We start from the raw sequence: 26,607 nt of genomic DNA, 5'->3' as shown, positions 1-26,607 counted from the left end.
TCCCCTGCAGGGGCAGACACAGAAAAGCCTGAGCACTCTGAGCCCCGTGACACTGGTGATCCACACAAGCTGGCTTTCTGTCCTGCCTCCTCTAAGCGAGCACTGTTGTGGGGCTGAACCGTGCTCTGACTGAAGAGCCTATCCTCTGGGGCATTGTCATCAGTGCCTGTGACAGAGATGCGGGGGGGTAGGGGGGGTGGCTAGTGGCTTCAGCCTGAATGTGGCCCTGGTTTTGTGACCACTGGGAGCAGTCCTGTTACTAACATGCCACCCACCTGCCTCCTAGCCTCAACCAGGCCAGGTCTGTAGGGTGACAGCAAGGCCACGGACCTGAGCTTCTGGTTGTGCTCATCTGTGTCAAGGCTGACCTTCCCTGCCCTGAGGTGTTGTGCTCCATGTTTCACAGCAGGTGCAATCCACCAATCCAAACCACAGTGGAACGGATCTGCTTTCGAAACCAGGATCTCTCTAGCCCTCCTGACTGTCTGCTTCCACCACACTGCCCCAGTCACCCATCACCTTACTGCTGCACAGGCCTTGGGGAGCCTCCAGGCTCCTCCTAGGAGACAACCAGGGTCAGAGAGAACCTGAGTCTCTTGTTTCTCTTCCAGAACTCTCGACTCGACTGCACTGCCTCTGGGGCCTGGGCAGGCCGGGCGCCTTGTGGCAGAGCCACCCAGGTCCAATCCTTACTGGTCAAATGCCAAATACCACCGTGGTACCATCCACCCAAGGCTACAAGGGAGCTGGCCACAGATGACCCAGGGAAGTAGGGATCCTATCCCCAAAAACTGGGATGCCCAAAGAATACACAACAGATGGAGCAGATCACTTCACTCCAGTTTTGCTGCTTCCCTGGCTTCAGGAATGTTCCTATACCCCAAGCCCAGCTCACAAGTTAGGATGCCCTCCTGAAGAGACCCAAGCCCGGCACCTGCCCACAACCACCCAGTGGCCAGAGTAATCCCATTATGATGCTGCTGTCTCTCCTCAGAAAGGCCTTCTCCCCTGATCATCTGCCTCCATCTCTCTGGATCTGGTTCCTCACAGTACTCAGCATCCCGGATGTTTAGGGAGCATTGCGTATGAAGGGTTTGTGGCCATCCTCTGCTGAGACATGGCATGGCCCTCCTCAGGCCCCGGAACAAGGCAGCCTTTTGGGCAAGCCTGGGTTTGGTGAGGGCCAGAAACAGCAGATGCACCCCTCCTCCCCCCTCCCCGGGACTAGGTGCTATGTGAACCCAAGGTCTCTAGCTTTAGAAACTCCTCTCTGTCAGCTTTTCCCGCAGCTTGAGCCAAGAGTCCAAATGAGCAGGAAACTACTGTCTGCTCCTGAAATAGCCCACTTAAAGGGAAACAGCCGGGAACAGCCCATTAACCAAAAAAGTGAGGGCTAAAAATAGCCTATTCCACAGGGAGGTAAGGCCTGAGTACAAAGAAGGAAGGGTCTGAGGGGTAAGGTACAGGGAGGGTCCAGACACATGCCAGGCTTCCTCTGGTGGCCCAGCCCAGCCACTACCCACTGAGCTAGGGCTCACAGCCCCTGGCCCTTCTCATGCTCCCTGGAAGAGTCACAGCACCACCCTGCAGGCCATCCCCCGATGTGGAAGGCCCTCGGTTTCTGGTCCACACCTGCCCTCCCATCAGTCACAGCCAACAAGAGCTCTGGCGGGACCGAGTCAGTGGATCCTCCCTAGAACCCCCTGCTGTCACTATCCCTCCCCCATCATCACCTGACCCACAGTCACCCCTTCCTGACACTGAGAACAGAGTCCTGAAGCCATTAGGTAATAAGTAATGTACCTGAGCCCATGTCACGGATAGGGTCAGAGCACCACTGGGCTCCATGGCCTGACTCCAGCGAGCACAGGCAGACGAGCTGGTGTCAGCTCAGGTGTCCCCTCTGGGAGCCCTCCCTGGTTTCACTGGCCTCAGCTGTCCCCTGGATGTACAATTGCTATTAACATACTGAAATGCCCTGCCCACCTGTCTTGTTCCCTGTCATGAGTTCATGGAGGGAGAAACAGGCTCTGATGCCTGTGTGCACCTCCTCATCCTCCCTGAGGTCAGCACAAGCTCCATAGTTGGTGCTCTGAAAATGGTTTCCCGTCTTCACCTGAAACGGCCTCACCTTCCTTCAGTGGACGGTCCCCTCCACACCTGGCTTCGCCCTCACTCTGTGAAGTCTTCCCCGTAAGGGGCTTGGAGGGGTAGCAACACATCCTTCATCTGCTTCAGCTTGGCTGAGAAGCACAGAAGTGACCCCCCTCCTCTGCCTGCCTCTTTTGCCACCTGGACAGGCCAGTTCAGCTACCACTTTGCTCTAGAGAAAGGGACAGGAAGCTTGTCCATGTGAGCTTGGCCAGGCCACTCCCCTGCCATCAGCCACAGCCTGCTGAGGAGGAGACCTGCCCTGCCAACCCCCAGAATGACCAGCACTAATGTACCCATGGCTCTCTGAAAAGCAAGACCAGCAGATGCAAGGGTGGAAGGCAGAATGGCTAAGGATGAGGCAGGGTATTGTGTGGGCCCCATCTGGGGTCAGGACAAAGCAGGCACCTGATACAATTTGAAGGAACGACATTGCTGCTTCTGCCCCATTGTGAGTCAGGAAACAGGAAAAATAGGACCAGAAAATCCTGCGTATCAGAGCTCCAATTTTAATTAACTGTCTAGAAAGGCAATGCCTCTAATAATAGCCAAGACGGATTTCTAGCTCAACTCACCTCCGCTGTGTAGAAGGAAGTGGGGCACCCGCACCTAGAGCCACCTGTGATAGGTGAGAGCACGTAGGTGGCAGGGTACAGCCACTCCGGGAGCAGCCGACCACACCACACAGCACGCCTGGGTGGAGAGGACACACCAGGTGTCCCCGCTGCCATAGGTGTGCTCAGTCCGCTCTCACAAATACAGACTGGAAGTTTCCACTTTCAGATCACACAGCCATAGACTAGACAAACGGGCCCAAAGTAATTGAGTGCCGACTGAGCAATCGTTGAATGAGACAAACTATCCTATTGACCGTAACGCCTGGCTGTGGGACGGGACACAGTCTTCCCAAGGGCCTGCTCCATAAGGGGCATCCACGATCAGTCCCAGCAGCCAACCTGCTCGGCCGACAGAAGAGGAAGCACAAGGCCAGAGGAGCACTCAAAGTTGTCCAATGCCCCCGAGGGCTAGGTGCACAGACAAGGCGGGCAAGCTAGCCAAGCATCTGTTGCAGGGCCGAGAGAGGCAAGGAGAAATTCTTGCTGCAGAAGCAGGAGTAGGTAAGGGCCTACCTGCCCCTTTTTTCTCAGGTCCCCCAAAGGACCTTGTCCACAGAATGCTAGAGGCAGAGGCAGTGAGGCCCAAAGACTCCATGCCATATGGTTTCCTATGACCCTTGGAAGCCACCTCCCCAGGTGGCCCACGGCATCTGTAACGTGGGTGGGCCGGGGCCTATTCCGTGTAAAGGGTCCTCCATCCCATCTTCCTGCAGCCTCTTGAGCCCACAGCACATTTAGGCAAAAGGAAAACTAACACTAATTGACCGCCTGAGGGCCTAGCAGAGTCTGGGTGAAGCTGATCCATGACTCAGCTCTGGAAGAACCAGAAGTCTACGCTCACTCTGCACCACGTGAGGAGCCGGTTTAAGCCAGTAAACTCAAGAATAAAAAAGAAAAGCAATTCGACCCCCACTCAGGCCAGCAGGATGGACAAGTGGTCTGACTTGAGAATGTATGGTCACTCTGGTTTGTCTGAAATAGTGCTTTCACTTCCCCTTGGGTACTTGTACCACCAACGTTTTACTTTAGCATATACTGAACTTGAGAGCACAATTTACTCTTTTTCAAGGCAGCAATTTGAGGGCAACCCCTCTGTGCTCCGGACATGCTCACCCCTTATCTCACAGTGTTAAACACGGTCAAAGGAAGACAGCAAGGAGCTGGAGCCTAGACAGGCAGGCAGCCATTCATCCACTACAGCTGTACCCTGGGGTTTCCAGGGTCCAGGGCAGACATATGTGGGTAAGTCAGACTGATCCACACGGTTGTCAACAATTTACAAGGCATTGTGGGTTGGTGTGGAGGGCCCCAAGTGTTCTCCCATCCATTATACACTGGCCAACTGAGTCTGTTAGAATCTTCTCTGACAGAAGCCCAGAGAACTCCCCATGGACACTCAGGCGTTCACCAGCATCTCACATCTTCCCACAGCTCTGTGGGGCCATAGGGAGAGGGCCATCACTGTCCCATCTCCTGAGGGGACCCAGACACACCACTAGCCCATCCAGGGGTCACAGAGACAGACAGCTGCAGCGCTGGGCTGCCACCCAGTGTCCCCCACTCCTGGTCTGCAGCCAAGTCCTTACGCAGGGCCCATGGGTGACAGGCTCCACAGGCAGGCTTGAGGGCAAGGCTGTGTGCCCATCCTCGACACAGGTGCCAGCTGGGCAAATGTCTGTACCTGACACCCCTGGGCCGTGCTCTCATGTTGGAAAGGAAGCCAGAAAGAGAAAGAATATTCCGGCTAAGTTCCCAGGAGAGCACAAGAAGAAGGCTGACAGTATGGTGAAGTGACAGGCTTTCGCTGACTGGACTCAAACCTGGCTCTGCTTACATTTGCTAAGAGGAAGTGATCTTCCTCTTCCCCCAGGGTGGGGGTTCAAGCCCCACCGGCCTATGGCCCAGATCAACCAAATGAAATCAAACAGTGTGTGTGGGGGGGGGGGGGGGGGGGGGCGGGGCGGGGGGAGACAGCTTCCTGTTGCCACAAAAATGTCCTATCTCCCTACTCCTCCCTCTCCTGGGTGCCAGGCAGGCTGTTCAGTTATCTAACTTATCCCACAGTACCTCTAACCTGCACTTAGTAAATACTGACCTTGAACCACAGCCTTGGACAAAACCCTCACCGCCCACCAACTGGGCAGCAGCCACAGAACCACGGCAAAAGGACCTCCGAGCTGCACAGCCCGCAGGGCACAGAAAACTTGGCTGTGCTTTCCACGCAGCCAGCCTGGCCCTGGCTCAGGGGCCCTGGGGATGGAATGGAGTCTGTTTCACTACCAGCAGGGGACCCCGCAGAGCCCTGCTGTACCTGAGCTGAGGTGTGCACTGGAAATTCTGACCACGGCCCGAGTGCTACCCTGTGGGGACCTGCTCAGGAAGCAGCATCATCCTTTCTGGCCACACCCTGCCCTCAGTTTATGAATCACTGCATTCAATCGTCCAAGTAAACAGTCCCTACTGAGTCACTTTTAGGATATTTTCTCATTTAATCCTTGATGAGGTAGGACAGGGAATGGCTCTGGAACCATAGGCAGCCCTGTGCAGTTAAGTTCATGGTTAAAATGCACTAATATCGATGTCCCCCACACCCACCTTGTAGATGGGAAAAGTGAGGCTGAGGTTGACCCTCAATCCAACCAGGGAGGAGGTTCAGAGCTGGGACACTCTTCTAAGGCGTCTTCTACAGGCAAAGCATCTAACTCTCCACATTCCATGTCACATTCCAGCTGTGACCCTGCTCTCATCATCTCACCAGAGGAGATAAGTCCAGGTGTCCCTGAAGCTCACCAGCTCCACCACTGGGGAGGCTCAGCAGGTCTCTAGTTGGCGGAGCCAAGCCTGGGTTACCCCTTTTTAACAAAGGCTCTGCTAGGCCTGTATGCTCTCCTGATCACAGGGCATCAGAGATGCGCCCTCCCTGCAACCCCAGAAACACAAAGGTCTCCCAGGGTGGGCCCCTCCCTGCTGAAAGCACCCTTGTTGGCCTGTGCACAGGGCCACGTGGGCCGGGGGCTAGTGTGCTGTCCCCCCATCACCTGAAGCTCCCCTATAAACCCCACTTCCATCCACACATCACAGCATCAATGGCACGTGCCCACAACCCTGCCATCGGTATCTGCAGGCCTAGACTGCTGGTTTCACATGCAAACCACCCCAGGGGGCAGTCCCACTTACGCCGATTGTAAACTTGAACTTGAATGGTGGCCCCTCAAAGAACGCGGCACAGTTATCATCACTGCCCGTGGCCAGCCGATACGGTCTGCTCTGCTTGATGTCCACGCTATTGATGACCTTGTTGTGTCCTGTGATCTCGCCCACGGAAGAACCACTGTCCCATAGGAAGACGGCTCCAAACCTGTACCCAAAGAGAGGACCACGTGAAGAAAACAATCAGCGCTGGGAGTGATGGGGGAGATGTGGGCTGCCGATTGGCCAAAGCTTGGGGGTGGAGGGGAGACCCACCACAGCTGCGGCTGGACACACCGTGGTTTCGGCTATGTGCCGTATCTGTCAAAGAATCCGAGCACGGGCGCCCCTGGCAGGGACTGGATGTCTGTGTCTACGTGGTCCATGGCCAACAAGCCTCCCATGTGGACAGTCCCCTACAGACACTTGCCAGGGCTTATCAATTTCCTAACGGTTTCATTGGGCAGTATTTACAAGCTGCCATCGCTCTGAGAAAGGAGAGGATACCCTGCTGTCAGCGGACACCCAATTAAAATGTACTGCGGAGGTTACTTTGTGACTGAATGAAAACGGAATTGGTTGGACCAGATGACCTGGAAACAGTGGAAGAACTGCCACCTGCAGGAGCACACAGTAAAAATAGCCTCTGAGTAAGGGAAACGAGGGGCGTGCCTACCAGGTCCAAGTGTTTGCCACAGCCGTAGTGCCCTGGAGGGGCCCTGACCCGTGGTACTGACCCTGCTTGTCACTGGACCCCTGAGTACAGCCACTGCCGAGGGCCACCCTACCCTGTCTCCACTTGTCCCCTTTTCCTATGTAAGGTTGCACCACCTTTAGGGACGTGCCCAAACCCCTTGCAGCATGTGTGGCTGTGTGGTCTGCTGGGAGGGACCCCAAGGATGTTCTTCAGGCTCCCTCCCACTTTCTCCCTTCCTGCTGACTGGAGCGTGAATGTTCCAGGAGGTGAGGAACCAAGGATGTCAGAGACAGAGAGGGAATGTGCCTGGGCCCCAAGAGGCCAGGCCCCGTGGGAATGCACACACACTTGTCCAGGTCCAGGCTGGCACAGGTGTCACTGTTCCCCTCCCAGCCAGGACACCCAGGAGGAAAGCAAAGACAAAACACGTGGGCAGGGAGGGGCCAAGGCCAGAGACTCACTTCTCCCTTCCTTCCCCGACTACTGCAATCCTCTTACTGTCTTCTGTCCAAGCAATGTCCTTGATCTTCCCAGCAAAAGGCTGATACTCATACTTTAAGAGGTGCTCCTTCTGCGTGGTATCCCAGATCCTCAGCTTTCCAGATACATCTGTGGACACAACAGGGTGGCGAGAGCCAGGTTCATCACTGGGCCAGGGCCATGTGGGCACAAGGCACACCCACACAGTGCTGTCCAGGGGTTCACAGGCTTGCTGGAGTTACCCCAGGCTGCAGCTGGGAAGAGGAACCTGTTTCAGGTAAGCAAAATCTACCACTGGTCAAGCAGAGCCTGTGGCCTCTGTGAGGACCACTTCTGGGCCTCTGCAGTTCACCAGCCATCAGCTGAATGACAAGCCCTGTGCGGGATCAGAAAGCCAAGACACACCAAGGCACACCCCAAGGCATCAGGAAGCAGTCTGGTTCTAAAATGCTAGTAATCTCAAGGGGGGATCAAAATGGTAGAAGGGCCTTGGGCAGCTTTCTTAAGGTCTGGGACTGAAGTTCTTCGTTTGCCAAATGTGACGACAATACTAGTGACAGCTGCCTCTCCGGCGCAGTGGCTGAGCTAACAAGGAGCAGAGCTGTGTGTGGCTGGCGCGGGCCATGATTTGCATGCAGCCCCCACCTGGGCTCCCCTCCAGCGCCTTGCCTGCACCCTCCCGCTGGCACCCCCGCATCTACAGCATCTAGGGCAAGGCGCATCCCACAGCCCAGATGACTGAGGTGTGAGCAGGATCCTAGTGTGAGGCACGCCAGGAGGGTGGTACTACAGGCAGATCAGAAGCCAGGCCTCTCCTCAGGGATTAGTAATAAAGGAACGAGATGGGGAGGGAGAGGCACACCCTTCCCTTCCCAGCAGGATCCCGTCACCAAGATCTGAGACCAAACCCAACATAGCCCTTTCCAAATTAGCATGAGGATGGAGGATTTTACACTAACTCCTCAGGCTTAAATCCTCAGGCCAGACTGGGTCTGGGGACAAGTCCTCTCTTTGGTAGGCTCCCGTGGGTTCCCAGGATCCCCAGGCCCACTATAGCACAGAACAGCTTCTGTCTTCCCATCCAGGCCGCAGAGCTGAGGGAGGAGACAGAGGTTGCAGGGCCCTCCATGGGTGGCAAACACCACCTTACCCCTACAACTGCACCTAACAGAGGAGAAACAACAGTGCCACCTGGGGTGGGGGTAGCAGACTGCTGCAGAGAAGGGAACACGAGTTAGCATATGTGCAGTCTCAGCCTAGCACTTGGTTATGCTGTGGGTGCTCGCTGCAAGCTGGCCATTGCTCTGCAGGCCACCCGAGACCCGGACTCACCCAGGGGAGACTGACTGCCATGTGAGGAGCACTACCTGAGGGGCCCCGGGGGCCCTCGGCCTCTCCGGGTGAGGTCCAAGAAGGCTGCCTGGTGGAGGTGAGTTCCAAAGATGACCTGGAACTAGGTAAGTCCCTAATAAACAGGCCAGTGGGAAAGGACAAGAGGCAGAGGCTAGAGCATCAGAAAAGGAGCAGCACCGTGTGTGTGCAGGAAGGACACACGTGTGCACGTGGTTTTGTGCTCACACTCACGCACACATTAGACCGTGTGGTCAGCCAGGCTCAGGCTGGTCCAAGGGGCTCTACAGCCCAGCGGAATCAGCGTCCACAGCTCAGGCTGACGGGGTCCCACCCTCCTGGACAGGACGGAGCCAGTTTTCCTGCCTCCCCGGGGCCCTGCCAGCCACTTCCTGCTCCTCGGGGGGGCTCAGGCTCCTCTCCAGGCTGGCACCAGTCATCTTCCCACTGCCTCCCTGCTTGCCCCATGGGCCCTGCTTGCCCCATGAACCCTTCTGAGGAGGGCTGACAATGGCCCATACTTTCAGGTGTACAACTTAGTGAACTCGCCAGGCTGATACATTACGCTGCGCGCAGAGCAGGTGTAACTGCCATCTGACCCGATGTATCTCCCGACTGTGTTCCCCATCCTGCTCCCTGTATCCCCAGGCTCCCTCATCCCATTCCTGGAAGCCCATGTCTCTCTCCCTCCTTCCGGCCCTCCCTGCTGGCAACCACCCGTGTGTTCTCTGTATTTATAGTCTGATTCTGCTTTTGTTTGTTCTTTTTCCTTTCTTAGATTCCACTCCTAAGTGAAATCATACAGTCTTTGCCTTTCCCAGTCTATTTTACTTTAATACCCTCTAGGGTCTCCCATGGTGTCTGGGATGGCACGATCTCATCCTCCTTTAAGACTGCATCACGATTCTATCGTATACATATGCAGCACAGTTTCTGTATCCGTTCATCTATTCAGGGACACTTAGGTTGCTTTTATACACTTTATTCTTTTTGGAAGCAGCTGGGGCCAGAAAGAGAGTGGGGCTTGGAGACCAGGCACTTGGGCCCCGATGAGGATGGCAGCCCCCATGCAGTCACAAAACAGACTAGGTGCCCACGGGTGTTAAGGCCCGTGCTAAGTGCCGGGGATATAATAAAGACACCTGCCCGGGGCCAGAGACAACGGGGACCAAGTACCTTCTGTTCACCGCTGGGAAGGCATCTCCCCCTCCAGATAATACACCGCCCCAAGGGGGAAAGGTTTGGGTGAGCCTGCCCCCTGCCCCCTCTCCTCAGCAGCTTAGCAACATGGTGGGGTAGCAACGGGGAGCAGCGAGCGAGATGGGCCTTCCAGTGCCTGCTGAGGCCTCTGCTCTTCAGCTCCGCAGCCTGGTCTCTCCTCTACGTTCCTCACCTGAACAACCCTTAACTACCCCCCCTGCCCCCCGCCTCTAGGAAATCTGCCATTCTGCAGCCTGGGTGCACTACTCTGAGGGCAGCCTGGGACTCACAGCCCTGGTGGACTCTCAGCCCAAGGGACTGAGCGTGCAGCATAAACCACTAGCACTGAAGACAGGGCTAGAAAAAGGGAACTGGATGTGCCCTGGAAATGGCTCTGCATGAGACAACAGGGTACCATGGGCCATGTCAATCCAAGGGCAAAGACTGACCACTTTGTTCAGGGCTGGGGGCCTAGCCCCTGGCATGGACTTCTCACACAGCAGACCTTCTGGAAGGTTCCATCATTCAGTACAGACACCGACCATCAGACTTACAGGAATCTAAAGGTCCCATAGAGGGCTGGAACCCCAACTGGGAGCAAGCCACAGGCCTCCAGAGGTGGGACTCCCACCTCAACCCCAGGGGAACCCCAGGTAACAGGTAACCCACTTAGCCAGAGAGCATAGCACTTTCTCAGCCTCCCTCCTCTCACTCCAAACCCTACACAATCACACTATTTTTAGCCCAGGACCTAATCCCTGCAGTGAAGGTTGGTCTTCATTCAATTCAAAGGACCAGCTAGAAACGTAAATATGATCTCTGCATGCAGCCCAAACCTCCCTCAGTTCCTCTACCAAATCAGGGTGCTTTCATGAGAAAAAAATGTCAAACTGATCCTTTACTTATGTGAATTGCCCTTTGTAATGGTCTCTGTGCCAGCCTGCCTCATTGATTTAGCATTAGGATGTGAAGAGCCCAGATTTCTGGTAGATGAAGCACCGTGCCCTGGGATGCAGGAGTGCAGGCCTGGGCTCCCAAGTGATTCAGCAGCCGGGCCTGCAGCTCCAAGTGCCAGGGCAGAGAAGCTACGCCAAACAGGCAGTGGGGCCCTCGCCAACCACACTTCTCTCATGAGAAGACGACATAATTTTAAAAGGAACCAAGGCTACGTCTTGGGGCTTTCAAGGAAAAGGTATTTTGCTGGCATGCAGGGCCGGAAAAAAAAAATGCACAGCTAAAATGAATCAAGGCATATAAATTAGAGCAAGTTTTACAGATGGAGTTGGAGTAGATCTAAACACCAACATCATTAAGTGCCCACTTTGGGCCAGACTCCCAGCCAAGCCCATCACACACAACCCTGACTGCCTGCTTTAGCCAGCAGCCAGCATAGCATGCCTGTCTCCCTGGCATGTCCTGGGTTTAGTGGAAGACACTTTGATCACCCGCTGTCAGGTGCCACCAGCACAAGACCCTCCTAGGCATTTTGTATACGCTGCCCCTCTGGGGACCTCTGTCCGGCTTCTGGGAGACCCAGGAAGGTAAGTTCTTCAAGGAAGGCCAAGCAGTAAGGGACATACCCTCCAGGGGTATGCCTCCCAGTGCCTCCCAAGCAGGGAGGGACAAACGGTAGGACAGACCAGCCCCTCGGGCACATGAATCCCAGCCCTCCTCTCTCGGCAGGATATTAGTTCTCTCAGCAATTCATTCCTCTCTGGGGAGGCTGACAAGGCCCAGGCCCGCCAGAGACAGGGCCGGGCACCGGCAAAGCAGCAAGTATCTGTTGAGCGCGTGAATGAATGAATGGGTGAATAAATGGGAGGCACCGGTAAGCCACGCTAACTTCTGTGATTCCTGGCTCTCATCTGTAAATGGTAACACATCTACCTCAAAGAAGTGGGTGAACAAAGCATCCAACGTGGTAAAGATCTTTGTGTCCCTCCTCCTAGCCAGCCTCCCACAGAGCCACACAAAAGCCAGGCTAGAGAGAGCAAAGGCCCAGACCAGAGTGAAATGGAGCGCTTGCCTGAGGCCAGCATTGACAGGGACTGCGAAAGGAGCAGCTAATGAATAAAGGTGACACCAGACAAAGCCACAATTCAGAAAACACACGCGCGTGCACACACACACAAAATGAGCTCTCAAACATCATGGTACAGCTACCCGTGAAGGCCCCTGGCCAACCTCACAGGAGCATTTCTGCTGACCTCTGAGCTGGAAGCAGCTGGAACGCCACCAATGACAAAGTTCTGCAATGGGGCTCTTTGGCGGCTTATGTGCTTTCCTGTCAGCCTCAAATGAAACTAATTACACTGGCTCCACCTGCTGCAACCCCCCCCCCCACATTCCTCTATCCTCCCCGCCCCCCACTCCCCTTCCCTCCCTCTCCACCTCCCACCACCGGACAAGCCAGGAGCCAGGTTTTGCCTGGGAGGGACTGCTGGGCCACATCACACGCATCCGTAAGCCACGCACGCACACAGGTACCTCCAGAGGCGATGTAGAACCCGCTGGGTGCATACTTGGCCACCACCACCTGATGGGCATGCTCCGTGTAGATGTCAGCAAGGGCTGGGTTCTGCAGGGAGGAGACCAGAATGAACACAAGGAACGGAGAAGCAGTCAGTTGCCTCCCACTCTCCCGATCAGTGGATCTGGGGGCTAAAATTAACACACACGCACGCACTTAAGTCAAAACCTCCGTAAAGAAAAATCCCAGCGGTACGACTACCTGCCCACGCACCTGCCGCCTGCCTGCCTATCTTTGGGTCATAGAAATCTACGGTTCTAACTCTTTCTCCTTAGTTTACGGCTGTCATGAACTTGAGATGATGGTCTTTTGCTTTTCTGCCCTTGACATGGCACAAATGTGTGTGAATTACATATCTGTGAAGTACACACATGAAGTTTCACTGCAAAAAAGTCTACTCTTCTACGTTTCTCTATGGGAAGCTTCCAGTTGCGGCTGCTTTCTTGAGTCACCTGTGTGTGGTCCCCCTGTTCAGAAGCAGCTCCGCCCCAGCTGCCAAGCCGCGCACAGCCTGAGGCGGAGGCCTGGCTTTGAGCTCCAGCAGCAAGCACGGTGGGGCGTGGGGCTGGGAGCCTCCCCTTGTCCCAACCTTTGCGGGGAAATGTGGACTTCCTACTCGCTTTGTAGCACAGATGGAAGGTTGGCTGGACTCACAGCAAAAACAAGGCCAGCATCTGGGACTAGAAGCACCGTCACTACTCAGCGAGAAGGTTTTAACATCTAATTTACTAAAAGTAGATTGTGGCGCCCCCACTTCCACACACAGTCGAGTGGCCTCAGCAAACCTGAAACACACGTACTGAGATGGCTCTCAATTTGTCTCTACAGCCGGGCTTTCTTGAGGAGGGAATAAAGAGTCGGTCATCTAGCCTCAATTCCCACTGTCGGCTTTCTATGCTCCTGAAAGAGGCAGCTTCCCACAGGCTGGAGGCTAAGGGCACATCAGGTCCCAGGGTGGACACCCAGCTTTTCAGAGGCAGCTGCTGCAGGCACATCTAGCCTGACCCTCAACTGTCCTCACCTGTCCCCAACCTGACCACAAGATCAGAAGCCTGTACTATTCTCAGCCTTCCGGCTACAGGATCCGCACATCCCCCATTCTACCAGACCGAGACTGGAGAAGATGACCCTAAATTCTACCCCCACCCAACACCAGTCACCTTCTGGCATTCCTGTTAGTGCCATGTCTATCTGCAAATGCTGTTCCCCTGGCCAGGGCCACACCTACTTATGAGGCCTAATTGAAGAGCCATCTCCTGCAGGAAGGCTACTGTGACAGCCTCTCTTCTGTGCCCTTAAAGCATTTAACATGTCCCTACGGCAGTTATGACACACGATACAAGTATCCCCTGCTTTTCCAAAGTTTGCTCTATGCCAACTTTACTTTTCCAAAGACCTACATTAGTACCTATTTTCACTAACCGAAAGAAATCCACAGGATTTCTGTGGAAAAGTGAAAAGGATTTTCACTTCCACGAAGAAAGGCAAAAAGCCCAACTAGCATTCAGCACTGGTTTTGTGGCAAGATGAGCCGGTATAGGGTAGCACGCACCCGGGAGCAGCCAAGTGGCGCCCATGGCTCCTTCGCCAGGAGACCCACTCAGCATCTCAGCATCAAGCTGCCAGACCTCCAAGCTGTGTCTGGAAGCACCTGGGCTTTACCTCCATTTATTTGGTGCATCTGTTAGCAAGATGTGTCCTAAGGTATCAGAAAAACCAGGATAGGTGATTTTTGGGGGGTCTAAAAATGCTCAATTTTTTTTGTATAAAGTAACGGTAACTGCTTCTTTGCTTTAGTCCATTTTCGCTCATGTAAGGTTTCATAGAATGCTCTGGTTTTGGATAGTGGGGAAACCTGTAGTCCCAAATCTTGTAGTCCCAAACCTTGTTATTATCTCTTCCAATTAGTTTTTCTGTGACCAGCTTCAAGTGCATTTATTTATCTCTTCAACCATCAGAGCAGTTCACAAATAGTAGGTGCTCAATTAATGGTTTTTTGGGGGGAGAGAAAAGTTTACCAAGTCCTTTTCACCCATAAGACTTAACACTCATCATTATGTGATGCAGTGGACACTTAATATACATACTTCCTAAATTAATCCATCTCAGGATAAATATCTGCTTATGAAATTAGAAAGGTATCAGGTATTCAAAGAGGATTGTTGTGAATGGCAAATAGGCACACGCAAACGTGCTCCATGTCATTCGCCTTTTGGGAAAAGCGAATTGAAACTACAACGAGGTACCACTACGTACCCACCAGAATTAGCAAGATTAAAAGACCAACATCACCAAATGCTGGCAAGGATGGTGGGGAGGTGGGGTGTCAAGGGTGGGGGGGGGGCACAGGGTACTGGAAGTTTATGGATTGCTGGTAGGAATGTAAAAGGATGCAACTGGAACATAGTTTGGCCAGTTGTTCATCAAGTTAAGCATACACTTACCACATATAAAAACTGCAATCCCACCCTCAGGCCTATGCCCGGAAAACAAAGCATGTATCCACAAAACGACACATGCATGCAGATTCATAGCTGCTTTACTCATTAACAGCTCCAAACTGGAAACAACCCAAATGTCTACCAACAGGCATTTGAAGAAACACTGTGCCCCAGCCCAGACAACAAAAAGGAACATAGTACCAACCAACCAACACGCTCAGCAGCTCCAGTGCACCTCAAAGGCATTATGCTATGTGAAAAAGTTAGACACAAAAGACAACACCGGATTGCAGGACTCCTTTTTTTATGACATCCTGGAAAATGCCAACTTTAAGGGACAGAAAACCGATTGGGCCTTGCCAGGTGTTAGGTGTGGAAGCAACCCCGGATGGTGAGGGGTTAAGAGAGCACTTCTGGAAATGATGCAAAGGTTCTGTGTCAGGACTGAGTTGGTGGTTATGGGACTGAACATATCTGTCACTGTCACGTAGCAGATGAAACTTCCTGTATGTAAATTACACCTCAATAAAACAAAGACACTTGGTATCCAGTAGACAGGTCCCTAATCCAACCCACTCGTACCCAGATTACTGCTTTATTCTAACACTCTAACATGGACAAGATCCCTTCCAAAGAAGGTGGCCAGCAAAGAAGCTGACCAAATGTGGACAGGCCACCCCTACTGAGATCCTTTCCAAGCATCTGTTTCAAGGCTGACTGAGGGATCTTACATCCTACACAGTGGGTACCAACAGCCCACTTTACATATGAGAAACACGTCCCATGGGCAACGGACTGCCTATGCTGGCACTCAGCCCCACTGGGCTCTGCCTTTAAAAGGGTGGGCTCCGAGGGCACAGGGTCAAGGATGCAAGATGAGTAGGCAATGCCCCTGGGAGAAGTTCTGCCCCTACACATTCCTTCCCCTAAATGGTCAGAGTGGCAAGTGCGGGGGGGTGGGGGGGTGGGGGGGACACCCAAGGTCATCCCCAGCAGGCTCAGCACCAGAATCCCAGGCTGGATGAGACATCTCCCTTGTCTGCACTGCAAATACAATTGAGCCAGCGAGGGAGGGGGCCAGATTCTCCAAGCTGAACATAATGACTTCATCGCAGTCGGTGGCAAGCTCTCCACCTCTGCTCAGCAGACACAAGGAGGCTAGCTTCTAGAGGCAGAAAGGACAGCTCTCCTGTTCCCACTGTTGTCCTGCCCAGTCAAGCTCATTCCAGATCAACTAAGGTCTACAAGGCACAAGGATTTATTTGGACCCAATACTCCCTGCCTCATGGGGGGTGGGGAGGGTGAGGGTGCGGCAGCAGCTCCCCTCACTCATCCTCCCTCCCCTGCTGCCTCAGGGAAGAATAGGACTTGGATGAGTAATTTATTTGGCCAGAGCTAGGGAAGAAGGAAAATGAGCCAGTAAAGGGAAGAAAGCCAATTCTGGGTGCACCTGCCGTAACAGGAATATTCCTGTTACGGCAGGGGCTCCCCTCCCTAGAGGCCTGGGGAGGTGGTTCAGGAATGCCTTGAAGTCATCCAGCCAGGGGTGCTGAAGCTGGGGTACCCCTCCCCCAGGACTTCCTGCACTTCTATAGGGAGAGAAAAAAAATGGGTAGCCCTGGCACCTGAGGCCCCACGGGTGTTAAAGGGGATGTGGGCTGGCTGACACAGCCCGCCACAGCTTCCCATTGACTGGTCTCTGACCCAGGCCTGGCCCAGCCCTGCCCAGTCTTCTCTGACAGTTCCCAAACCCACCTCTTTCCGCCCCCCTCCCCAGGTTCCATCTAGTTCCTCCCACCCCTCTTGGGGACTACACTAGTACCACTAGTCTCTATTTCTTGTCTCTAAGTCCCACCTCCGACTACCTTGTTTCCCTGCCTAATATCCTTCCCTCAGGAGCTGCAAGACCCAATCGCACTGCCTGCACTCTTCTCAGACCCCGCACCACACACAGGACCCCCCACTCCGGCCCCCCTCAGGCTTGCCCTCCCAGACCAAAGCCCCTCCCCTGCACCACCCCTAGCTCAGGGCCTGGCAGTGGGCACTCAGCAATACTGCCAAGTGAGGGGCATAGCTCAGGGCTAGTGAGATCCTGGCATAAGCCCCAGAATGCTGCCCATCCCCCATCCCACGCCCACTGCCTGGGAGGTCAGGGAGCCTCACAGAAGACAGGAAAAGATGCAGTCAGAGGTGTGACAAAAGACTCTGGGACACGGCTGGCCTATCACATGCCTTGCAGACTCTACAAACACCTGCAGGGACAGCAAGGTGAGGGCATTCTGGCCACAGTGGGAGCCAGGTGACAGGAGGCACCACGGCCAACCCGAGGAGGCCCTCTCTCCTGTGGACTACGGCCTGGGGGCTCCTACCTGTGGAGGCCCCTCCCCAGGACCAGACTTCCTTCTGACAATCTTGTCAAACAGAAAAGGACCCCAAATGCCCCACATTGTCCCAATCTCCACCCTGCAGGAGGAGACTCAAGACATCAACCAAGGGAATGCTGAAACTCCCTTCCTCGGGCAGTGTCTACCTAAGCCACCGGCTCCCCAAAGCTCTTTCAGGTCCTATGTCCTCTCAGGCTCAGGAGGGATCAGAGGTCACCACACCATCCACAGTGCGGCCTCCCTGACAGACCAGTGTAGAAGCTGTTGGCACGGCACTCTGAGAAGGGCCTCTGTGCTCTCCTGTAGCAGCTGCTGGTCCCTGGTGCCTCCAGAGTGTCCTGGGCTCCTCCAAACTCAGACCAGACAAAGTGAGTGTGACCTTCTGGGAGGATTGCATTTCATTCAGAGCACTGGCTTTCCAAATACTTCTAGTTCCTAAAAGCAGTTCACTGGTAGCTGGACCTGGGTATCCGACACGATCTGCAGGGACCTCTGTTCATTGATGACTAAGGACAAACTCAAAGTACTGCACAGTAACCCTGTGTGGGGTTCGTGCAGACACGTGTGCTTCAAGCGGCAAGCTTGAGCCCCCCCCTCCACCCCTGCTGCCTCTGAAGAGAGAAAGAACACCTAAGTATGACTCATTTACTCCTTCCAAGAACTCCCTGCACCCCCTCTGAGCTGGCCCTAGACATCCAGTAGTGAGCAAATGCTTCATACAAATATGACCTGCGATCAGTAGCAATCAGTGAGCACTTCCCCATTCCACCTTCAAAGCTCCCGCTCGCCCAGAGGACTGGCGTCCTAACTGGCAATCCAAAGTCCATCGTCCATTATGACTCACTCCTCCCTCCGTGAAATCACTAAGTGACTTTCTTCTCTTCATCTGCCTCCACCTGAAATGCCTTCCCTCCTTCCTAGTCCTCAATGCCGCCTTCTAATTATCTTCTACCACCCAGGCAAAAGTCACCTCCAAGAATCCTTTCCTGCTGCTCCAACTGGAAACTATCTCTTCCAGCCCTGAATGCCCACTACCTGCCTCACCTCCCATCCCTTCAGCCTTACGACTTTCCTCCTTGTACCATTCTTACACCCACATGGCTTCTCACTAAACAGACTCCGCAGAGAACAGGGCCTGCATCTGATCCAACACCACTGCCTCCAAATGCCCCAGAAGACTCAGGCTGGCTGGACCCCAAGAACCATTCCTGAACCACTGTGCTCTGTGGAAGTTTCACTCTGTTGATTCCTCTAAAGCCTCACAGGAAGGTAAGCTTGCAACCCACTTCACAAGCAAACTGGGTACAGCAAGGGTGATGTACCCAAGGCTACCCAGCTGGTAAGTGGTGGGGGTGGGGACCTGAAGCCAGGTAAGAGCCTTTATTCCTCAGTTCTAGTCTCTTACCTATGATTGGTACCATCGTTAGCCGGATTCTTTGATTCAGAGGAGCACATCAATGTGGCTGATGTTTGAGCATTTCAGAACCATGTGGGGCCACTCAGGAATCCCTCATGGTCTGCCACTCCCCAAGGGACTGTTCCTCCTGCCTCCAGCTCAACCTTTTCCTGACGGGAGCAAATCACATTTAACACAGGGACCCCCGCACACAGGACACTGGCACTTCCCCGCCTGTCCCCCACCTTTCCCTCTTCTTCCTAGAGCCTTCCTGAGCAGTCATGAGGGGAGTCTGGGGGAGGCTGCCTGGGGACAGTTCCCAGCACCTCCTGGGGCTTCGGTGGCCACATCTCTAGGAGACAGTCTGTAGCCAATAGGGCAGCTGTGAAAAGGAGGGCAATGTGTACCATCTCAGCCCAGGTGACCCTCTAGGGGTCCAGAATCAGGACCACCTCTCCGCTGGCCTCAAGCATGAGGCCCTAGGGATACTTGTAAATGAACTAAGCTAAATCCTACAGTGACCCCATGACTCGTGTCCCTATTCTTACAGATAAGAAAGCCAAATGGGATAAAGTACAGTAAGTGCTCGGCCACCGCCCAGCACAAAATGCGCTCAACCAACATGAGCTCCTTTACCAGAGCCAGTGCTCCGGGTTGCATGCTGGACTGGCCTTAAGTGTGTGTTCCCTGGAGACCAGCTGAACATGGGCAGGGGGGAAGGAGGGGTTAAGTGCCCGGAGCGCCCACACTGGGATGGTGTGGGGGAGAGGAACAGCCATTTCCTGGATAAGATCCCAGGGAGCAAAGATAAAACCAGGGGTAGAAGCTACTAGCAAGTAGAACAAAGCTTGGGATCCAGGTCTTCCTAGGGGGTATATCACCACCAAAGCTGGGCAGGTTCCACCACTGAGACTTTAGAAGAGAAGCACAAACAGCCCTTTCCACTCCAGAAGTCTACCATCTGTAAGAAGGCCCCGTGGTGGGGGGTGATGGGTTGGTGGGGGCACAGTCACAGGGTCAGGATCGCATGGGGATCCAAACAGGCATCTCCAGCCATCCCAGGACAGGCTTGGCTTCCACCACCCAACAGGAATCAGGACCACCTCTCCGCTGGCCTCAAGCATGAGGCTGCAACCTTGTTTTCTTTAACCTCCAAGGGTGTGATGTCCCTCTCTCTACCTCTACGAATGGGAACAGGGTAAGAAACACATCAAAACCACCAACCACGTGCAGGAGCCCATAACTGTGCTGAGAGCATACAAATCAGAGGTCTTCCAACCTCTGTGCACACTCTGTGCACACATGGTTCCCTATGTATATTGTCTCTCGTCTCTGCTGTCTCTGACTTGGACAGTTTCCTCTTCCTGGAAAACTCTTACTCAGCCTCCAAAGCCCAACTCAAATGTTTCCCTTCTCCAAAAACCTTCCCTGCTGCTCCGTGGCAAACTGGATCTTCCCTCTTATTCCCAAGCCACACGGGACATTCTTTTTTAAAATGCTTAACCAGAGCATTCGAAAGTTACCCACCAAGGTTCAATCTCAACACTACTGGTAGTTTGGGCCCGGTAACCTGTAGCTCAGTCCTGTGCATTGAGAGACACCTGGCAACATCCCTGACCTCTACTTACCAGATAGGTACTAGTAGCCCAAAAATAACTTCAGACATTGCCAAATATCTCTCAGGGGGTGGAGCTTGGGGCAAAATCTCCTCATAACCACGGATTTAAATCTTGGGCACTGTGGCCATGGGCAGGGCTCAGCAGGACGAGCTTAGTGAATGTGTGTGGGAAACACCAAGAGCCAAGGATTGGTTCTATCAGCTGTTAGGCACTTGCTGAGTGTGTTCATCTTAAACCTCAAATCTTAGGTATAGAACAATCTCTACTACAGATTTGGTCATATTATTGGTCGGCTTCATCTTTTTTTTTTTTTTTTTTTTTAAGATTTATTTAAGAGAGAGTACACACACGCGTGCGTACAGGCAGAGGGAACAGCACAGGGAGAGGGAGAAGCAGACTCCTTCCTGAGCAGGGAACCTGATGTGGATCTTGACCCAGGCCCCTGAGACTGTGACCTGAGCCAGAGGCAGATGCTTAACCGACTGAGCTGCCCAGGTGCCCTGCAGTCAGCCTAATTTCTTAACTGTCCTGGTGGCCTCCACAACAGGGCTGCCCAGCCCCCCACCCCTGGGCCCTGCACACTCTCAGCTCCCTCACACCCAGGGCTCCAGCCCCAGAAGTCCACAACCCCTGCCGGGGACCTCTAGCCAAGCCCGCCTCACCTGCCTGACAGTACTGACCCTGTAGTGAGGGCCCCACAGCACCCACGCTTCCCCGCAGTGTCCGTCCCATCCATGCCCTCATGTCGGTTTTCCCCACTAGACCGAGCTCTGAGGACAGGCTCCTGGGCTTAGCAAAGCAGATGCTTGATAAGTACTCGTACAGAAGAGGGAGGGGCAAGGCAGCTGGGCCGGGGGTGGAAAGGAAGTGCCTGTCCTGGGCCAGGTAAGGCTCAGGGAACCCCTGCCATGACTGCCCATGTGACAGCTCCAGCTGGGCCCCAAACAGCTCCGTGGCCTTGTCTGAGCCCGTGTCCTCACTGGTTCAACCTCGTGCACATGCTGCCTGTGGTCTCCCATCCAGGGGGTAACCAAATACATCACTCCCTTCTGTCACCTGGAAGCTGGTTTCACTACCCCCCAAGAGCAGGAGTTCCATGCAGGAGGGGCCTCCTCTGTATCTGTGCTCCCCCCAGGGCTGGTGGCCTTCCTTGACGCACAGCAGGGACTCAGGAGGCATGTACAAATAGACAGAAGGGACGATGTCAATCCTTCTTGAGCCATCTGTCCCTTCATGTACACCCCCCACCCCCCGGGGGGTGGGCACGCACAGGTGGTCCTTCTGCACATGGCTGGCAGCAGATTGCTCCTGGAGAAACCCAGGACTCAAGTTCAACAACCCTGCGTTTCATGCTGCGCTCTGAAGCAGAGCATGCTGAACTGCAACAGATAGTTCACTTCCTGGAATTTGATTTTATATGTCACTTTCTCAAATATACGTTTTGGTTCTGGAATCTAGGGATTGGATTGCTTTAAAAGGGAGCTCCAAACCTGCCCTTGTAGCAGGTCTGCTGGCTGCTTCTGGCAGCTTTTGAGGCGCCTCTGCTGGGAAGTTCATTTGCCAAAGCTGTTTTATTACAGGACCATGATGCTGGGCAGTTCAGAATCCTGAAAAGGCTCCTTCACTGCCATTGGGAGTAACTCTCGCCTGTCTCTGCAGAACAGGTAGGGGCAGTGAGTGGCATGCTGGCCTCACGGAAATATACCAGGCCCTCCCTTCTGGATTATTCTTCCTAGATGGCTACATCACTGCATGCTTTTAATTCTGTGTGGCCACAGATGTATTGAAAGCAAATAGGTAAGCAACACTCTTTTCTACAAGCTTATGAAATACCATTATGCTAGGTTCACAAAATAACTTTTAAGTCAACACAATGGATGACAGCAGTGGCTCCAACTGGGAAGTCACATGGGCATAGATACCTGTTTGGTTTGAAAGAAGGGGGAAATGCTGCAAAGTATTAAGTCCAGCAACCTCAAGCCGGCTGAACTTTTATTTTCAGCAGTAAAACCTTCGATGGCTGCCTATTATCTCCATGACACAGCTTGGCTTTCAAGGCCTTTTGACCAATGAATAAACCTATTGAGCACCTGTTATGTGTCAGGTACTTTCCTGGGTGAGAACACAATAGCAAATGAAACAGAGGAGAACAAAGGGCTGCTTTCGAGGAGCTTCCAGTCTAGTTACAGAAGATAGGTAGATGCACACGTAGTTGTAGAATGTGCTGGCCTGCTTCCTGGCTCGTTCTGGGTTAGCACTGAGGGGCAGAGAAGGCCAGGATGGGAGTGCTGTTAATTCTTATATCCTATCCTGAGACAGATATGTGACATAACTGGTCCAGCCGTGCTGAGAGGAGACTGGAGGAGAGCCAGCATGGAATCAGGAAGACCAGTCTGGGTTTTCTGTTTTGCAATCCAGAGAGGATGGTAGCTTAGATGAGGGTGGAAGCAGAACAGGCAGAAAAAATGTCAGTTCTGACGTTAGTCTGAAAGTAGTCTCCAGGATCCACTAAAGAATGAACTACTACGGGATGGGAGAGAAAGCTACTTGGGAAATCAAGTAGAAGGCTAAGGTTTGGGGCCTGAACAGCTAGAGGAACGGCACTGTTGTTTTGGGGGAAGGACATGTGGGAAACCTGAACGTGCTTTGGACACATCAAAGTAGGGGAAGCCAAGCAGACAGGTGTTGGGACATTCCCTCACCTGGTCCCAACCTTTCTTTCAGGCCTCCTCTCCCTGCTGAGCCTGTATTATAGGCAGACCATCTTCCTTCCTATCGCCTGAACGTTCCTAAGGGTTTGTGTCTTTTTCCCAGGAATGCTGTGCCCCAATAAAAATGGTGTCCATCGTTAACTAAGTACCAATGGCTCCCAATCCTACAAGAGCCTAAGTGCCTGAGTTACATCCAGAAGAGGAACACGTCAGCAGCATCTCATGCTGTCCTGGCCCTGCAGAAACTTACATATAGATAGGAGAGGAAAGGAGACATGCCCTCAAGAAAGAATGGTAAACTCTGGGGTACCATGAAAAAAAAAAAAAAAAAAGACCTCGGAAGAACGAGCAGAATGGCTTTCACACGCTGGGGAACGTTTGCAAAGGGGGTGCTTGTGCACTGCTGAGAACTATTTCTCGGTTGGGAAGCAGCTCCCATGACTGGCCGCCCTTGCCTGCGGGCCCGACCCCTCTGCAGAGCGATGGGCCCACAGGGCTGCAGGAGATGCTGCAGTGCAAGAACCCTTCACGGCACCAGACACACAGTAGGTACCTCACGTGAGGCCTCCCCCCTGGAAGTACATGTAGACCGCCACGACACGTGCATGATCGTCAGTCAGGGGATCGTCAGTCAGGGCCAAACCCGGGAGCCCCCCTGCTGGATCTGAGAATGGTTGAGTCCATTTTGTTTGCCAGACTACAAGTGAGTACCTGCTTAGGGCCATCCAACTTTTATTTACTCAAAATCTTGGGACTTCACCCGGGAAAGCTCCAGATCACTCCCACCTAAGTCCCTAGTGAGGTTTCCCTCAGTTCTGAGGGAGGCCAGATCAGCTTTCTAGGAATCTGTGTGACTAGCACAAGAGCTCTTAGCACCTTCAGTGAACATTCACACCCGCCCACCCTTTCATATGAGGTGCCCAGCAACCAGGGGCAGGACTGCAACTGCCACCTGGAGCTCGGTCCTTCAGCAGAGGGACAGCAGTGACAGGCTGGATCACCCAGAGATGACCGGAGGGCCAGCAGCACTTCAGACCACTCAGAGCTCTCCTTTCACAGGTCAGGAAAAAAGGCGAGGCCCACAGACCCCCTTTACTCCCTTAGCCAGTTGCGAGGCCCCTGAGGGCAAGTGCATCTGAGAGCAACAATCCCAACCCAACTAAGGGTAATCACAACAAATGTGAATCTAAGTTGACAACCCCTGGGAACGTGACCAATCAAAATCATCCACCTACAAACTGTGCGCATGGCCCAACCCCTAAGTGCTGGGCAGGAGAACTCCTCCCCCCACCGATGGTTGTGCTGGCACTTCCACCTTCCATCCCCCATTCTACAACTCAGGCTGAGGAAGGGAGAAGAAAGATCTCAGTGTGCGAACGCAGCAGTGGGGAGACCAACAAGCAGGCTGGGCCATTTCAGTAATTACAGAGGAGTAAGAGGAATCTGCGAGGATTTCCCACGACATTGGCTCAAGAAGCATTCCGGGCCTGGGTACAGGACGTCTGTCTAAATGACTCACGGGAGTAAACTGGTTCCTGATTTTCCACTGGGGCTCACACCGGGCTGGAGCGCAGCGGCCTGCGCAGGAGTCCTGGCTCTGCCGCGGAGACCCTGGGTGTTCACGACCATCATACATACGCGCCGTTTACCCAGCGCTGGGGTGTGCCCGGCGTGCTGGGCCGGAGGGGCGCCTCATCTCAGTCAGTGGGCCCAGGCAGTCAGAGGGAAGTGGGGGCGGGGGGAGCCTCATCTCACCACCTCCATTTTACAGATGAGGACACGGACTCGGAGGCCCGGAGGCCCGAGTCAGCAAGTGCCCCGAGGTCAGGCGGCAGCTAGCCGGGCGTGTTTGATCCCCTTAATCCGGGGCCCCATACTTAGGCACTGAGCTAATCTGAGCCTCAGTTTCCCCAGAACCGACAGAAGAGGGCCTGGGGGAGCTCGAAAACCGCCTTCCAGGCTTCCGAGGTGTGGTCCCCCCGGGCTGCGGGGGCGTGGCGTCCGCCCCGGCCCGGGCCGCCGGCTCCGGCGGGAGACCCTGGGGGGCGGGGGCGGAGGGGAAGGGGAAGGGGAAGGGGAAGGGGAAGGGGAAGGGGAAGGGGAAGGGGAAGGGGAAGGGGAATTAACCTGGGGGCTGCGCCCAGGGTCGGCGCCCCGCCCGAGCGCCAGGTGGGCAGAGGCTACTCACGTCGATGTTCCTTAGGATGACGCACTTTCCGTTGGTGTAAAGAAAATTGTTGCCCTTGGGGTCGCCGCCGATGATTTTGGAGACGCCCCTCTCCACCTGGGGGAGGCTGGCGAACACCTTCTCTGCGGAGACACGGACCACGCGGGCGCGTTAGGGGCAGCCCCCGCGTCGCCCCCGGCCGGGCTGGGGATGGGGCCGGGGCGCCGGGAGCGCACGCGAGAGGGGCCCCGGCCGGTCGCAGCCGGTCACCTGTTGCCTGTTTGCAGGAGCGCAGGGGACCGCGCGACTTCCCGGTCGGCGCCCCGGGCCGGGCCCTGCGGGCGGCGGGGGCTCCGGGGGCTCCCACGGGCCCGCCTGCAGCAGCAAGTCCGGGGCGCCCGGGCCGGGGGTCGCCGCCGGGCGCCCCGAGGGCGGCGGGGCCGTCGCCGGCTCGCGTCCGACCCCCCCGCGGCCCGCGCCCCGCGCCCCGCCCCCGCGCCCCGCCGACGGCCGAGGGGCCCGGCGGGGGGCGCCCGCCCCGGGGCAGCGGGCGCGGCACTTACTGATCTCGTACGGCATCCTCGCCCACTTGTTACCGCGAGCCTCCGGGCCGCCCGCGCCGCGAAGCACACTGCCGGGGCCGGGCCGGGCCGGGGACGCGGGGCCGGAAGGCGGCGCCGGGCGTGCCGGGCGCGGAGGGGGCGGTCCGAGGCCGGGGCTCCGAGGCCGGCTCGCGCCCTGCCCTGCGCGCTGCCGCCGCCGCCGCCGCCGCCGCCGCCGCGCCGAACCCGGAAGCGCGGCCCCGCGCGCGGCTCGCCCCCAGCTTTGACCATATATAGTCAAGCGCTCGGCTCGGCGGCCGCAGCCCGCGTGAGCCTGCGCGGACCGGGCCGCCCCTCCCCCCGCGCGGCCCCGCCCCGGAAGTGACGTCCCACGCGGCCCCGTGAAAAGGGGGCTGCGCGGGCCGGGCGGGCGTCAGACGGGTTCTGGCCGCGGTGGCGCTCGGGCCGCCCGAGGCTGGGTCGGGGGCTGCGGCGCGTGGGGACTCGGGGCGGGGTCGGGCCGGGACGGGGCCGGGGGGCCTTTCTCGTGCTCGTGTCTGCGCAGCCGGCCCTCCGGGCGCCGCTCAGCTGCTGCTGCTCTTAAGAACCTGGGGGAGCTAACACAGCCGATGGCAGCGGAAACTTTGGGGATCTCCTGGGTGGGCCTGAACTCCCATCTCGAGACTTCTAGGGAAAGCAAAAGCCAAGGAGAGCGAAGGGAAGCCACAGGGTTTTCGTTGATCAGTGAGGCAGAAGGAGGAGGCAGCGGCTCCTCGTTAAGTTAACCGGGGGCGGGTGTTGCCCGAAGGCTCCTTTTCCAGCGGGAAACCTTGGAGGGTGATCCTTGCCTTTCTACGCCTCTTTTTCTCAAAGTCCCTCTTTCTCAAAATCCGTCTGGACAAATCCCTTCTTGCCTCCTTGGCTGTTAGTCCCACGGGGCCAAGCTCTGAAGGCGCCCTTGGGTTAGTTAGGCAGGTGTCTGCTCTCTGGCCTGCTCGGCTCCTACCCTCCCCACCTTCACCTCCGTCTGCTATCCAGGTTGCAGCCTTTCAATTGAAACCTACTTTTCACCTTAAACTCTATGGGAATTTCAAGTCTCCAGAGCTTAAAGCCTTTAAAAAAAAAAAAAAAAA

The 26,607-nt window shown here is 55.1% G+C and overlaps 1 protein-coding gene across 1 annotated transcript in view; it reads right to left on the bottom strand.

Moving 5' to 3' along the window:
* WDR1 (WD repeat domain 1) overlaps positions 1-25,691 on the bottom strand; it is a 42,082-nt gene extending 16,391 nt beyond the window's left edge. Inside the window, exons 1-5 of the mRNA XM_041752636.1 lie at positions 25,496-25,691; positions 24,954-25,075; positions 12,172-12,262; positions 7,116-7,263; positions 5,946-6,126 (exon numbers count right to left, since the gene is read on the bottom strand). Coding sequence (XP_041608570.1) covers positions 5,946-6,126; positions 7,116-7,263; positions 12,172-12,262; positions 24,954-25,075; positions 25,496-25,511 — 558 coding nt within the window. The 5' untranslated portion in view covers positions 25,512-25,691. The remainder of the gene's footprint in view (positions 1-5,945; positions 6,127-7,115; positions 7,264-12,171; positions 12,263-24,953; positions 25,076-25,495) is intronic.
* Positions 25,692-26,607: the final 916 nt, after the last annotated feature.

The sequence above is a fragment of the Vulpes lagopus genome, chromosome 4 (assembly GCF_018345385.1).
Source record: "Vulpes lagopus strain Blue_001 chromosome 4, ASM1834538v1, whole genome shotgun sequence".
NCBI lineage: Eukaryota > Metazoa > Chordata > Mammalia > Carnivora > Canidae > Vulpes > Vulpes lagopus.
This window is presented reverse-complemented; position numbering and strand designations above follow the sequence as displayed.